Source organism: Hyla sarda, chromosome 4 (genome assembly GCF_029499605.1).
Source record: "Hyla sarda isolate aHylSar1 chromosome 4, aHylSar1.hap1, whole genome shotgun sequence".
Lineage (NCBI taxonomy): Eukaryota > Metazoa > Chordata > Amphibia > Anura > Hylidae > Hyla > Hyla sarda.
The window spans coordinates 232,590,257-232,604,500 of NC_079192.1; the positions used below are offsets into that span (position 1 = coordinate 232,590,257).

General features: G+C 44.3%; 1 protein-coding gene across 5 annotated transcripts in view; it reads right to left on the minus strand.

Annotated features, from left to right (window-relative positions):
• Positions 1-1,729: 1,729 nt before the first annotated feature.
• Positions 1,730-14,244, minus strand: part of MLC1 (modulator of VRAC current 1) — a 104,902-nt gene continuing 92,387 nt past the window's right edge. For 3 of the 5 annotated variants that reach the window (XM_056573732.1, XM_056573730.1, XM_056573733.1), the window contains one exon: positions 1,730-2,136. In XM_056573732.1, the coding sequence (XP_056429707.1) occupies positions 2,062-2,136 (75 nt within the window). In that variant the 3' untranslated portion in view covers positions 1,730-2,061. Of the gene's footprint in view, positions 2,137-3,560; positions 3,641-14,244 lie in introns of those variants that run through there. The other 2 variants (XM_056573734.1, XM_056573735.1) reach the window with 2 other exon arrangements.

Consider the following 14,244-nt stretch of genomic DNA (forward strand, 5'->3'; position numbering starts at 1 on the left):
TATTGCAACAACTGGAGGCACACTGGTTGGGAAACATTGTCTGTTTCCTAACTCAGTGTTTCCCAACCCGTGTGCTTCCTGCTGCTGCAAAACTATAACTTGTAGTTTTTTAACAGCTGGAGGCACATGGGTTGGAAAACACTGAGTTAGGAAACAGACAGTGGTGCGGAAACACTGCGGTAGTCTGTTACCTAACTCAGTGTTTCCCAATCCCAACCAGTGTGCCTCTAGCTGTTGCACAACTACAACTCCCAGCATGAACGGTCTGTCAGTGCATGCTGGGAAGTAGTAGCTTTGCCCCCCAATGTGAATGTACAGGGTACATTCACATGGGCGGGGGTTTTCAGCAAGTTTCCCGCTTTAAGTTTGAATGTACCCTAAAAACACTACAATAACCCTAAATAAAGAGTAAAATACTACAAATACACTACACCCCCCCAAAATAAAGATTAAAAACATCTTGCACGTCAATTTTTCCAAAATGGAGCCTCCAGCTGTTGCAAAATAACATCTCCCAGTATTGCCGGACAGCCATTGACTGTCCAGGCATGTGGTGAGTTTTGCAACAGCTGGAGGCACCCTGTTTTGGGAAAACTGATGTACATTATTTTTGGTGGAGGAGACGAGTGAAACGCTTGCATCCGGGTACACCCCTATAAAAATCCCTAATTTAGGCCTCAAATGCGCATGGTGCTCTCTCACTTCCGAGCCCTGTCTTATTTCAAGGCAACAGTTTAAGGCCACATATGGGGTATCTCCGTACTCGAGAGAAATTGCGCTACAAATTTTGGGGGGCTTTTAACCCCTATGAAAAGGTAAAGTTGGGGTCTACACCAGCCTGTTAGTGTAAAAAAAATTATTTTTTACACTAACATGCTGGTGTTGCCCCATACTTTTCATTTTCATAAGAGATAAATGAAAATAAAGACCCACAAAATTTGTAACACAATTTCTCCCAAGTACGGAAATACCCCATATGTGGGCGTAAACTGCTCAGCGGGCGCACAACAAGGCTCATGAGTGAGAGCACCATGTACATTTGAGGCCTAAACTGGTGATTTGCACAGGGGTGGCTGCTGGTTTCAGCGGTTCACACAAATGCAAAAAAAAAAAAAATACCCACATGTGACCCCATTTTGGAAACTACACCCCTCATGGAAGGTAACAAGGGGTATAGTGAGCCTTAACACCCCACAGGTGACTGACAGATTTTTTAACAGTGGTCCGTGAAAATGAAAAATTTTATTTTTCATTTGCACAGCCCACTGTTACATAGATCTGTCAAACGCCAGTGGGGTATAAATGCTCACTGCACTCCTTGTTAAGTTCCTTGAGGGGTGTAGTTTCCCAAAGGGGTGACTAAATGTGACATGCGCCCCCCCCCCCCAAACCATTTCAGCAAAATTCGCTTTCTAAAAGCCAAGTCGCTCCCCCCCTTTTGAGCCCTCTAGTGCACCCGCAGATCACTTTACATCCACATGAGGTATTTCCTTACTCGAAAGAAATTGGGTTACATATTTTGGGGGGATGGCTTAGATCTGTGTCTGGAATAAAATTCAATCCCTATGGGGTAAAGATCTGGAAGGGCATTCCCTACGGTAATTCCGTTAGTACTGGAGTTTCAAAGTGTGTCCAGCAGCGACTTAAATCAGTTGGCTCTAGGACCGCACAGTCAATAATCTGTTCAGAGATCTTCTGGTGTGAAATAAAAAAATATGATCTGCAAAACTACATTTTATAATGCATTTATTTATTGCATTTAAAATTCATAGAAGACAATAAATACATTAAGGGAAAAATGCTAAAGATTTATTGAGATGTTTCTTGTAGGTTATTTGGCTTGGGCTGAAATGTATTTGACTACAGAATTACAAACCAGAACTAGATGTTTCTAAGACAATAGAAAAACTATACAGTCACACTAATGTGCAGTCATAATGGGCTCTGTAGAGCTAGTTCAAGGAGTCACTAGGCCTCATTGTACAAAAATACTTGTCAGCTAGAAATACGATCAGTGAAATACTAACTAGTAACTGCACAGAATCTGGAGCAAAAACAGGGCTACTGGCTCATCTGTACCATAACTGCTTTCCATGCCTTTTCTTTGTCAAAGTTTCTCAGTGAATTTCTGGAAATCTGTAAATGATAAACAAAATAGAGTATAGTTCTCATTTAATATTCCAATTGTGTCAACAAAATGTATAAGTAAATACTTAATGGCTCAACATGATGTTCTTAGTTGTAAGAATAATCTATCAGCATGACAAGTACAGTATATATAGCATACACACAAAGGGAGGGGGATTTATCAAAACCTGTGCAGGTGGAAAGCTGACCAGTTGTTTATAGAAACCAATCAGATTACTTCTTAAATTTTTAGGCCTCTGAAAAATGAAAGAAACAATGTGATTGGTTGCTATGGGCAACAGGTCAACTTTTCCTCTGCACAGGTTTTGATTAATCTCCCCCATCGACTACAACCCCTGGCAAAAAAACACTTTTAGAAGATGTTCACCGAGCATTTTAAAAAGGTTCCAGGATTTATGATGCCAAGTTGTAATACTGTTTATTATGCCTTTATTACTTCCACACACCACTTTGTCCTGTTTTAATGCACAGGATCCACACCAAGAAGTGTTGTTGTGCATGTCTTTATATTTTACTGGGTTCTCTGACCTTATCAAGCACCAGGAAGAAGCCCGTCCCGTTACTTTACACTGCCGCTCAAACTATGACCGTCCAAGGAGGGACAACGTTGCGGTACCAGGGGAGGGATAGAAGGTAAGTTAAAGGGGTACTCCGGTGAAAAACTTTTTTATTTATTTATTTATTTTTTTAAATCAACTGGTGCCAGAAAGTTAAACAGATTTGAAAATGACTTCTATTAAAAAAATCTTAATCCTTCCTGTATTTATTAGCTGCTGAATACCACAGTGGAAATTCTTTTCCGTTTGAAACACAGAGCTGTCTGCTGACATCATGAGCACAGTGCTCTCTACTGACATCTCTGTCCATTTTAGGAACTGTCCAGGGTAAAAGGAAATCCCCATAGCAAACATATGCTGTTCTGGACAGTTCATAAAATGGACAGAGATGTCAGCAGAGAGCACTGTGCTCGTGATGTCAGCAGACAGTTCTGTGTTTCAAAAAGAAAATAATTTCCGCTGTAGTATTCAGCAGCTAATAAGTACAAGAAGGATTAAGATTTTTTATTAGAAGTAATTTACAGATCTGTTTAACTTTCTGGCACCAGTTGATTTAAAAAAAAAAATAATAATGTTTTTCACCGGAGTACCCCTTTAAACTTTATTATTTTTATTGTAGCAACCCAGGCAGAAAAAAAAAAGTTATATGAATATTATAAATTATTTGCTGGAAAGTAAAAAACTGGGTTAGCATCCTCAAAGTGTGGTGAATTCAGTTTTCTGCCAGGGTTTACAAATACTTAAGCCTGGAAGTTGAAATTTGGTGCAAGTAGGCATTAAACACATTTGAATATCTTTTGGACACTGAATATTGTATGAAAAGCTAAACCTCTTAAACGTGTATTAATAAGTTACCATTTAAGTAGCCACTCAAATCTCCTGGATTATCAGCCTTGTATGTCTCTGCTGTCCTACAAACAAGGATAGGTATGTGACTGTATGCAAATGGGGTCCAAGGAGGGAAAAAAACAAACAGATTTACTATTGAAAATGCACCAGAATTTTGGTGTAATTTGTGTCAAAAAGCCAGCTTACATGACTGGGGTGATATTTATTATAAGTTTAGATATTTTTAGGCACCTTTCTGGCACAAGATTTCAGTACAGTTTAATTCATCTGCGAAACACAACTTATATTTATGTTATATCTACTCTGGTGGGGTATGAAACAAGCTCAGGAGCTGATCACATTAATGGTAACCATTTAAATGCTGCTATCATCAGCAATTGTGGCACAACATGTCATTTTTACCATTGAGTGCAGTGTGTTAAAACAGTGTAAGGCTTCTTTCACACTGCCGTTAGGATACGGCAGTGTGATGGCCGTCGGGGTCAATACTGCTTGCGCCTTCTTTTTCTCCCGCTCCAAAATAACAGTGCCCGAAGGATCCCATTATAGTAAATGGAATTCATCGGGACTCATTTTTTGATGTGCCACGTCCCGATAACAGCCGTTAAAGGCTGGGGGGAAAAAAAGCCTTACAGCCGTTTAAGGACAGGGCACAACAGCAGTGTGAAAGTAGCCTATCAAGTGTAATTTATTTAATTTCACCCCACAAATATGTTTTTTTTTCCACTTCCTTCGTAGATTTTGTGGTAAAATGAGTATGGTCATTAAAATATAAATTGTCCCTGCATAAAATAAGTCCTCATATAGGTCTGTAAATGGAAAATTTAAAGGGTTATGGCTTTAAGAAGGCGAGAAGGGAAAAATGAAAACACTTAAAATGAAAATTGGCTGTGTCCTCAAGTGGTTAAAGGGGTACTTTGGTGGAAAATAGTCTTTAATCTACCACACTAATGAAGTAATATACTTTTGTAAAATTAAAAAAATATACCAATGCCTGTGTAATATACAGCAGGGGTTGTCTGGATGCAGTAACACAGGCTGTCTCACACCCTGGTCTTCACTCACTCACTTACTGCTTGCTATGTTAGCGGATACAGTGACGTACATGTTTACTTTGGCATCTAATAATTGCTAGAGGCTGCAGTATACAGGGCCCTGAACTAACCCACTCCCATTTGCCCTGCCTACTTGCGTACCCGCCCTAGGCGACGGGTACACAACTACGGTGACAGTCCCTGCCAGTATAAGTGCAGGGTGTAAAACGTCAACAAAATAAACTTACAATACAGAAGGAGATCGGGACACTGTATGGAATAACACACAGAGAACGGAGCCAATAGGTTAATAATGCCAGAAATACAAGATACAATACAAACTCTAGCTAGAAGTATGAGCTTTTTCGCAGGCAAGGCCTGGATGAATATACTGAGGGCTTAAATAGGGAGCTAAGCAGGTACAAAGCCAACAAGGTCAGCTGACCATCCATAGAACAGTGCGTTTCCACAGTAACCAGAATAAGAAAAGACCTCAGTGCTGATAAACCCTTCTGGTTCTTACAGAACCCCCCCTTTTAAAAGGCGCCACTGGACGCTTAACCACCTGAGAGTGCAAAGGTCTTGACTTGGATACAGATGTACCATCAATGTCCTCATCTGTATCCTCATCCTACAAATCACACCACTCATTGTAACCTCACAGAATCTTACACTACTTCCCTCTGACTGCAAGTCAACAAGAGTACTCTCCACACACTTATTGCCCATGGCGTGACATGACGCAGATTCAGCCAGAGACTCATGCAAAACAGGCTTTACAATACTCTTAGATGTCAAAAGATGGAATAATTCCCCCCAGAAGAACTCTGCCAGGTGTAGCTTTCTGAGAGGCATGACATACCTGTGCGCCCAAGTGGCCTCCACGATTTCCACTTGGACGCGGACGCTTGACACAGGAGGCGATGAAGTGTGTATTCTCCCCACAGTAAAATCAAAAGGCCATTTAGTTGACAAAATCTTCTGCGCTCCTCCGGGGTACGAATTGACCCAATTTGCATGGGCTCCACCTCAGGCACAGGTTGGTTATTATAGACAGGTAAATAGTCAGAATTGGAGGAAGATGAACACATCTGTTTGTGTTCACGTAGACATCTATCTAAACGGACAGCTAACATCATGGCTTGGTCAAGGGTGTCAGTTTAGATTGGGATTATCCGACACCTTAAAAGACATGCTGGTGACTTGCCCCTCTCCTGACAAACTAAAGCTGGGGTGTTCCACCGAGATGCCACGCACCACGTTCTAAAGTCTGCACAATATTCCTCAACAGGTCTGCGACCCTGCTGCAATGTACGCAGCTGAGATTCAGCATAGGGAGCAAGGTCTGGTTCTGCGTACAAGAGCCCCAATCCCGCAAACAGTGAATCCACGGAGGACAACTCAGAGGCATCGGGACCAAGGGAAAATACCCATTTCTGGAGACCCCCTTGCAGAAGAGACATAATTCTCACTCTCTGGGCCTCAGTGCCAGTCTCAGACGAAAGTATAAATTTCAACTTTCTTAAACATTTTTCTTAAACATTTTTCAGTTACCCGAAAATCAATCCGGGAGACTAACTTGCGGCCCCACAGGAGTTAGGACAGAACCAGATTACACCAGGGTACGGGCAGACTCCAATTCCTGGGTTCTAGGTAGCAAACTCTGGATTAACTGCTCCTGATCTTGCAGTCTCTGAGTCAAGGTCTGAACTGAAGCTGACAGACAGAGAAGACTCACACTGCTGAAGTCTTTCAGCTAAATCCAGAATCAGCTAAATCAAACCCTGCATTTGCTCTACCAAAGCAGACAGCTTCCATAGCAGGAGCAAGGCAAATGCAGGTATGTCGTGGGCTTGCGAAAATTTCACCTATGGGCAGGGAAAAGCCCTGAACTCACCCGCTCCCACTTACCCTGCCTACTTGCGTACCTGCCCTAGGCGACGGGTCCACAACCACGGAGACAGTCCCTGCCTGAATAAGTGCAGGGAGTAAAACGTCAACAAAATAAACTTACAATACAGACAGAGGTGTGGACACTGTATGGAATAACACACACTAACAGAAATAATAACTAAACATACATGCACAATATGTCAATGTCCACAAGCCGAGTCAGTACCAAGAGAAAACAGATCAGCCAAATCGCAGAAACAAGAGAGGAGTCAGAGAACAGAGCCAATAGGTCAGTAATGCCAGAAATACAAGATACAGTACAAACGCTAGCTAGAAGTATGAGCTCTTTTGCAGGCAAGGTCTGGATGAATACTGAGGGCTTAAATAGGGAGCTAAGCAGGTGCAAAGCCAACGAGGTCAGCTGACCATCCAGAGAACAGGGTGTTTTCACAGTAACCAGAATAACAAAAGACCTCAGTGCAGATTAATTCTTCTGGTTCTTACCTAAGCTAAAATACATCAGGAAAAACAATATACACAGGGGAAGGTCACTAGCACTGTGTGCACTGCAGACCCACCATGGCGAGCAGTAAGAGAGTGGAGACCAGGCATGAAAAGCAGATTCCCAGGTTGGCTCTTGCATATTACACATGAATTGAGACATTTAGTAATTAAAGTTTTATTACCAAAGTATATCCATATATTAGTATATAATAATAATTGGTCTAAACATAAACTAGACAGCCTAAGAATATGACAAAATTATCAAACAGGAAGAGCCATTGCAATGAATCTGGTGCATTCTTAGGCTGCATTCACATCTCGTTTTGAAATACGGTTCCTGTATCAGATTTCAGTGTAAAAACCGTATGGAGCCGTATTGCAAACCGTATGTATTAGACATGTAATTGAAAACCGTATGCCAAACGTAGCATCCGTTTGTATACGTTTTGCATCATATACGGTTTTATCCGTTTTTTTTCCCCATACACAAAACCGTAGTCTACTACGGTTTTATGTCCGGGTGAAAAACCGGACACAACCCTTATACGTTTAAAAAAAAATTGAGGTCAATGGGAACCGTACAGAACCGTATGTGCGTACGGTTCCTTCCGGTTTGCACAATACGGTTTTGTAGTTTGCACATGCGCAGTGCATGCCGAAAGTTCTTCCCACAAATAGAACAAGAAGAACTTCATTCAATTAAAGACAAACATAAAACCTTATCAATTTTTTTTTCTCAAAAAACGTATCAAAACCGTATGCAACTGGACATCCGTTTTCAAACCGTATACGGTTTAAAACCATACAGATGCATATATGGTTGTACACGGTTGTATATGGTTCAGTCCGGTTTTGAGACATACGTTTTGTTTTTACAAAAAAACTGATACGGGAACCGTATTGCAAAAACGAGATGTGAATGCAGCCTTAGAATGTCTAGTATAAGAATACACTGTCTAAGTAAGGCTGCTTTCACACTATAAAAATTCCTCCGTTACAAACGTCAGTCAGAAAATCCTTGTTAAACGGCAGTTAAACAATCCCATTCAAGTCTATGGGATTTTTTTATTACCCGTTATGAACCGTTATAGCCCATCATGAATAACGGCCGTTCCCTTACGTCCTAACCAGCAGCACAAGTGGGGTGTTCTGCCCCTGTGAAGCTGGCAGGACGGTGGAATTTTTAATTCCGCCCAAGTAATTAAACATTTAATTAGTACCCCATATAAGGCCTCCTCCCTTAGGCCACATTGCTTTTTTTCTGTCCTGTGCGGACAGCAGGACGGTGCAGGCTCTGCTGCTTTTTAGCAGAGCCTGCATGGATCCCTCTCCCTTCCCAAGTCTTAGGGGAGAGTTTTTTTTTATATATATATATGTTTTCTTATCTTTTTCTACTGCGGGACAGCGTTCTGTCCCAAGCTCAGCGGTCCGCGACTTCGGTCTCTGACCGAAGTTGCGAGAGTTGGCGTGAGCAGCTCTGTGCGCCCCTCCTAACTGTTAGGGGTCCGCTGATGCCTCTCTGTTTGGGCTAAGTCCGCCCTTACCTTATTTGGCAGCGCTGTCTGTGTCGCCCCATCGCTGCGGCAGCTCCGTGGACCGGAAGTGCGTCGTCTGACGACTTCCGGTCCGGCGTCTGCGCTTCTAAAGCGCAGATTACCTTAATTTCTAGGATTTTTCGCAAATCCTGTTGTGCATGTGCCCCTTCCAAGGGTGGGAAGGATCACATCCTGTATAATCTGCATTTCTCCATGAATTGGATGTTTTGTTCGGTATTGTACATCACATCCTGTAGGGGGCGGGGCTTAACTTAAATCTAGGCGCCATTCCCCTATAAAAAGCAGCTGGACCATTAGTGTGTCTCTTGATGCTACCCTAGCTGGAGTACTTGCACTGGTTAAACCTCTGCTATACCTTGAGTTCTCTTTGCTAGAGCAAAACTATTTACCTAATAGGTATTAATTTGTAGGTTGCTCTGCAACAGGGTTAGGTAGAATTGTTTCTAACCCTTTGATTTCTTTTCTCTTAGACAATGTCTACTCCTTCCTTGAGTGATCATTTGTCTGGAGGTCGCAAATCCGCCTCTAAGAAGCGTCATTTGACATGTGCTGATTGCGGCACCCCGCTACCGGATGCCTATGAGTACAATAGGTGTCCTGGGTGTCGTCCACCTGCTAACCCTGCGGAGCCCACTGTCCATGACATGTTTGTATGGATGAAAGAGTTTATGGGCAATTCTATCTCAGAAATAAAGAGTTCCTTAGCTCCCAAAAGGCCTAGAACCTCATCTAGCCCTCCTTCGGTTGTAGAAGACCCCGCCATGTCAGTGGGAGATCAGTCGGAGCTATCTGTGGAAGAAGTAGTCTCTCAACCACTTTTTCCAATAGAGAAAATTCAGAGATTACTTAGATCCATCCGGTCAGGGGACCAGGATGTTGATCAGGGGGAAGCCTCAACATCCACCGCTAGGGAACCTTGGGTTTTCAAGGTGGATGATACCCTCAGGAAAATAATGAAAACTGAATGGAAACATCCGGACAAGCCAGCAGTTCTCACCCGGAGGTTCAGACTCATGTACCCATTGCCGGAGGCTGAATTAGATTCCTGGGTCCCTCCACTTAAGGTCGACATGGCGGTCAATAGACTATCTAGGAGGGTCCTTGTTCCAGCGGACGATGGAAGCAACCTTCAGGATCCCCTTGATAGAAAGGTGGACTCATTATTGAGGCGCAGTTACACTGCGGCTTCAGCTTCTGCTACTGTGGCTATTGCTTCTAACGAAGTTGCTGAATTCGTGAAGGATAGAGTTCTTCGGATCCAGTCCGAGATTGAGGGAAATGTTGCCAGGGAAGATATCCTGGACAGTTTTAAAACACTGCTTCTAGGAGTGGACTTTCTCTGTGAATCGACCCAACAGCACCTCAAGCTTGCGGCCAAGTCTATGGGACTCTCTTCGGCTAGTAGGCGCCCCTTATGGTTACGCCCCTGGATGGCGGACAATACCTCCAAATTTAATCTTTGTGGTATGCCTCTTGAGCCCAATTGGCTTTTTGGGTCCGAATTAGACCGCATTATGGAAGGATATGCGGAAAGAAAAGGAAAATCCTTACCTGTCCAATCCTTTCGGGGTAAGGGCAGAGCAAGGGGAGGGAGGTACCAGGGCCCTTCCAGATCCCAAAAGCGCCAGTCCAACCAGAAGCGTGGAGGGGGCCGTGGCAAAGATCGAAAAGCCGAGCTGTGACTCTCCTCTAGAACCCACCAACGTTTCCCCTCTCCCTTCCCTTCTATGTCAGGTAGAGAAGTCATCTACCGATCCCCCTCCGGTAGGAGGTCGTTTAAGTTTATTTCTTCCAGCTTGGATGAAAGAAATCCAAGATCCCTGGGTACTGGATGTTATCCAGTCAGGTTACAAAATAGAGTTTACGTCCCTTCCTCCAAGAAAATTTGTGTTAACAAAACTACTCCCTCAGCCAAAGCAGGCTATTCTAGAGAACTCTGTTCTCCAATACATAGAAAAGCATGCTTTGGAAGACGTTCCCCCCAATCAAAGGGGTTCAGGGGTATACTCCCCGATCTTTCTGGTGCCGAAACCGTCAGGCGATTGGCGTATGATCATAGATCTGCGCTTTTTGAACCGGTTCATAAGGAAAAGAAGGTTCAGGATGGAGACCATTCGCTCTGTCATCAGCATTCTGGCCCCTCTAGATCTTATGGTTACTATCGACCTGAAGGATGCTTACCTTCATGTTCCTATTTTTCCTGCCCACAGGAAATTCTTGAGGGTTGCTGTCTCCATAAGAGGTGTGGTAAGGCATTTCCAGTTTGCTGTGTTGCCCTTCGGCATCACTTCTGCTCCCCACACCTTCACAAAGGTGGTGGCTCCGGTAGTCTCTGCCCTCAGATTAAGAGGTCTAGAGATTATACCTTACCTAGATGACTGGCTTCTAAAGGCCGCTACTCTAGACGTACTACATTCCCATCTTCATCTGGCTCTAGATTTTCTCCAGCGTCTGGGCTGGATTATAAATTGGGAAAAATCCGAAATAATCCCTGCCACCTCAAGTTTCTGGGCTTCGTTCTCGACTCTTCTCAGATGACTTTGTCCCTCACTACAGAAAGAAGAGAACGAGTCATAAGAGCCGCCGAGTTTCTAATGGTCCCTCGCAGGGTATCCATCAGAACTCTGATGAAGATGTTGGGTCACATTTTAGCATCTGCAGAGGCAGTTCCCTGGGCCCTATGGCATCTACGACCTCTACAAGATCAGGTCTTGACTGTCTGGAACCACAACCCCAGAGGGTTGGACAGAAAATGCACCCTGTCGCCCGAAGTCCGAGCATCCCTCAGATGGTGGAGGGATCTGACAGATGGGAAGTCCTTGATTCAACCTCGTTGGATCACTTTGACAACGGACACCTCCCTTCTGGGCTGGGGAGCCCACCTGGACGAGATTCCGGTACAAGGTACCTGGTCCCCTCAGGAGAGACTTCTCTCCTCCAACATGAGAGAACTGAGGGCAGTTCGTCTAGCTCTCCTCCACTTCACGCCTCTTGTTCTAGGGAAGGCGGTAAGAGTCCGGTCAGACAACACCACGGTAGTGGCTTACATCAACAGACAGGGTGGCACGAAGTCCCAAGTGCTCCTCAAGGAGACCGGACTGATCCTCTCTTGGGCAGAGCTCAATCTAACCCACCTTTCTGCGATCCACATCAAGGGGGATCTCAATATAGTGGCAGATCGTCTAAGTCGCGGGCTTCCGGTCCAAGGAGAATGGTCCCTGAACGAAGACATCTTCAAGAAGATAACCCTAAGGTGGGGTTTGCCAGAGATAGATCTCATGGCAACTCGTCTGAACGCCAAGGTGAACAAATTCTGCTCTCTTTACAAAGAGGACAACCCAGTGGCGATAGACACTCTGTCCATTCCATGGAGGTTCAGGCTGGCCTACATATTCCCTCCACTTTCCATGATACCGAAGGTATTGATGAAAGTCAGGCAAGACCAGACCTCAGTGATTGCCATCATACCATTCTGGCCCAAGAGGTCCTGGTTCACCCAACTCATGAGGATGAGTCAGGGTTGTTATTGGAGGCTTCCCCACGTGCAGAACCTTGTGTCTCACAACACAGGCTCCTGCCTAGATCTGAGGAGACTCAATCTGACAGCCTGGAGATTGACAGGACCCTACTAAGTAGTGGGCTTCCTGCGGAGGTCTTGAGAACCATTGCACACTCTAGAGCAGAGTCTACAAATAAGGTCTATTCCAGGATAAAGAAGATTTTCCTTCAATGGTGTGCTACGAAAGAGGTAGTAACCTCAGATCCTCCTCTTTCTGCAATACTACGGTTTCTTCAGGATGGCCTTGACAAGGGTCTTAGCCCATCCACTCTAAAGGTACAAGTCTCAGCACTCTCTGCCTTTTTAGGCAGGTCATTATCTCAAGAATCTCTAATCAAAAGATTCCTTAAGGGAGCTGAAAGACTTAAACCTACAGTTCTCAGACCCATTCCCAAGTGGGATTTGCCTACTGTTCTTAAAGGGTTATGCTCTCATCCCTTTGAACCGCTAGAAGAGGTCGACTTTAGGTATTTGTCCCTTAAAGTCACCTTCTTGTTGGCCATAACCTCAGCCAAAAGGGTTGGCGAGCTTCAGGCCCTTTCGTCCCTTGAGCCTTATACATTGAGTCCTGTTGAGATATTTACCCACCTTTGTTCCTAAGGTTCCGACGTTTTCCAACACCAACCAGGTCATATCCCTTCCAGTTCTGTGCCCTAATCCAGGTTCTCCTGAGGAAGTTGCTGACCACACTCTGGACATCTCAAGAATTCTCAGAGTCTACATCTCCAGAACTGAAGAATTTAGAAGATCGGAGCACCTTCTTGTTTCGTTTTCAGGGAAGAACAAGGGTCTTAAAGCCTCTAAACCCTCTCTGAGTAGATGGATTAAGGAGGCAATCCGGGAGGCCTTTGTAGCCCAGGACTTAACTCCTCCTGCCTTTGTTACTGCCCATTCTACTAGGGCAGTCTCTACTTCCTTTGCAGAAAGGAAAGCTGTTCCTCTTGATCAAATTTGTGCGGCTGCCTCCTGGGGCACCCACGTTTATTAGTCATTACAGGGTCAATGCCAAACGATCGGAAGAGTTGGCCTTTGGGCAATCAATCCTAAGTGCCACTCTGCCGTAGTCCCTCCCTATTTGTGTTATTACTTGCTAAGTCCCCACTTGTGCTGCTGGTTAGGACGTAAGGGAAGCGTTAATTTTTAACGTAAATTTGTTTTCCCTTAGTCCTAACAGCAGCACACAAATTTCCCGCCCGTATATTTTTGTTTGTTACTTGTTATAAAGCAATGTGGCCTAAGGGAGGAGGCCTTATATGGGGTACTAATTAAATGTTTAATTACTTGGGCGGAATTAAAAATTCCACCGTCCTGCCAGCTTCAAAGGGGCAGAACACCCCACTTGTGCTGCTGTTAGGACTAAGGGAAAACAAATTTACGTTAAAAATTAACGCTTAGTTGAGACAGGAGAAATAACGGCACATGCACAAATTTTTCTTCCGTCACAAGAAATGGATAAATTAACGGACGTTATTTTTAACATTGAAGTCTATGGCAAACGGATGAGCCTTTATGTAATCCGTTTGCACCTGGTTTACAATATCCAGCATGCTCAGAAGAGGTGACATCAGCAGACTCCTGCAGTGCTGAAGGACTACTACTACTCCAATCATGGAACAGACTTGTTTCCATGATGGGAGTAGTAATTCCCTGGCTGCGGGAGTCTGCAGACAGCTGGGGAGGCTACATTAGTGTTTGTACTACTACCCCCATCATGGAACAGTCTGTTCCATGATGAGGGTTGTAGTACATGGGCTGAGGCATTGATCGCACCGGGTTTCACTTTTGAGACCCGATGCGATCAGAAGTTATTAAGCAGGGGAGCGGGCAGCAAGCTCCGCAAACCTGCGATGAATGGTGTGTTTTAACTTTCATTTTTGAATCCCCCGCGGGGAGCCCTCAATGGTCAGTACCGAGGAGCCATTCAGAGCTCTCAGCGGGAGATTTAAAAATGAACATTGGGAGTAGCAGGGGGCCATATCTATATTAAAAGCACTTTGGGGGGCAAGATATATAGCGCTGCAGGGGGGGGGGAAACAGACTTATAGCCTATATATCTAGCCCCCCCCCCCGCCGCATTTATAATATGCCCCCTGCAGCGCATTAATAAATATATATACCCCCTCCGGCGCATTAATAAATATATA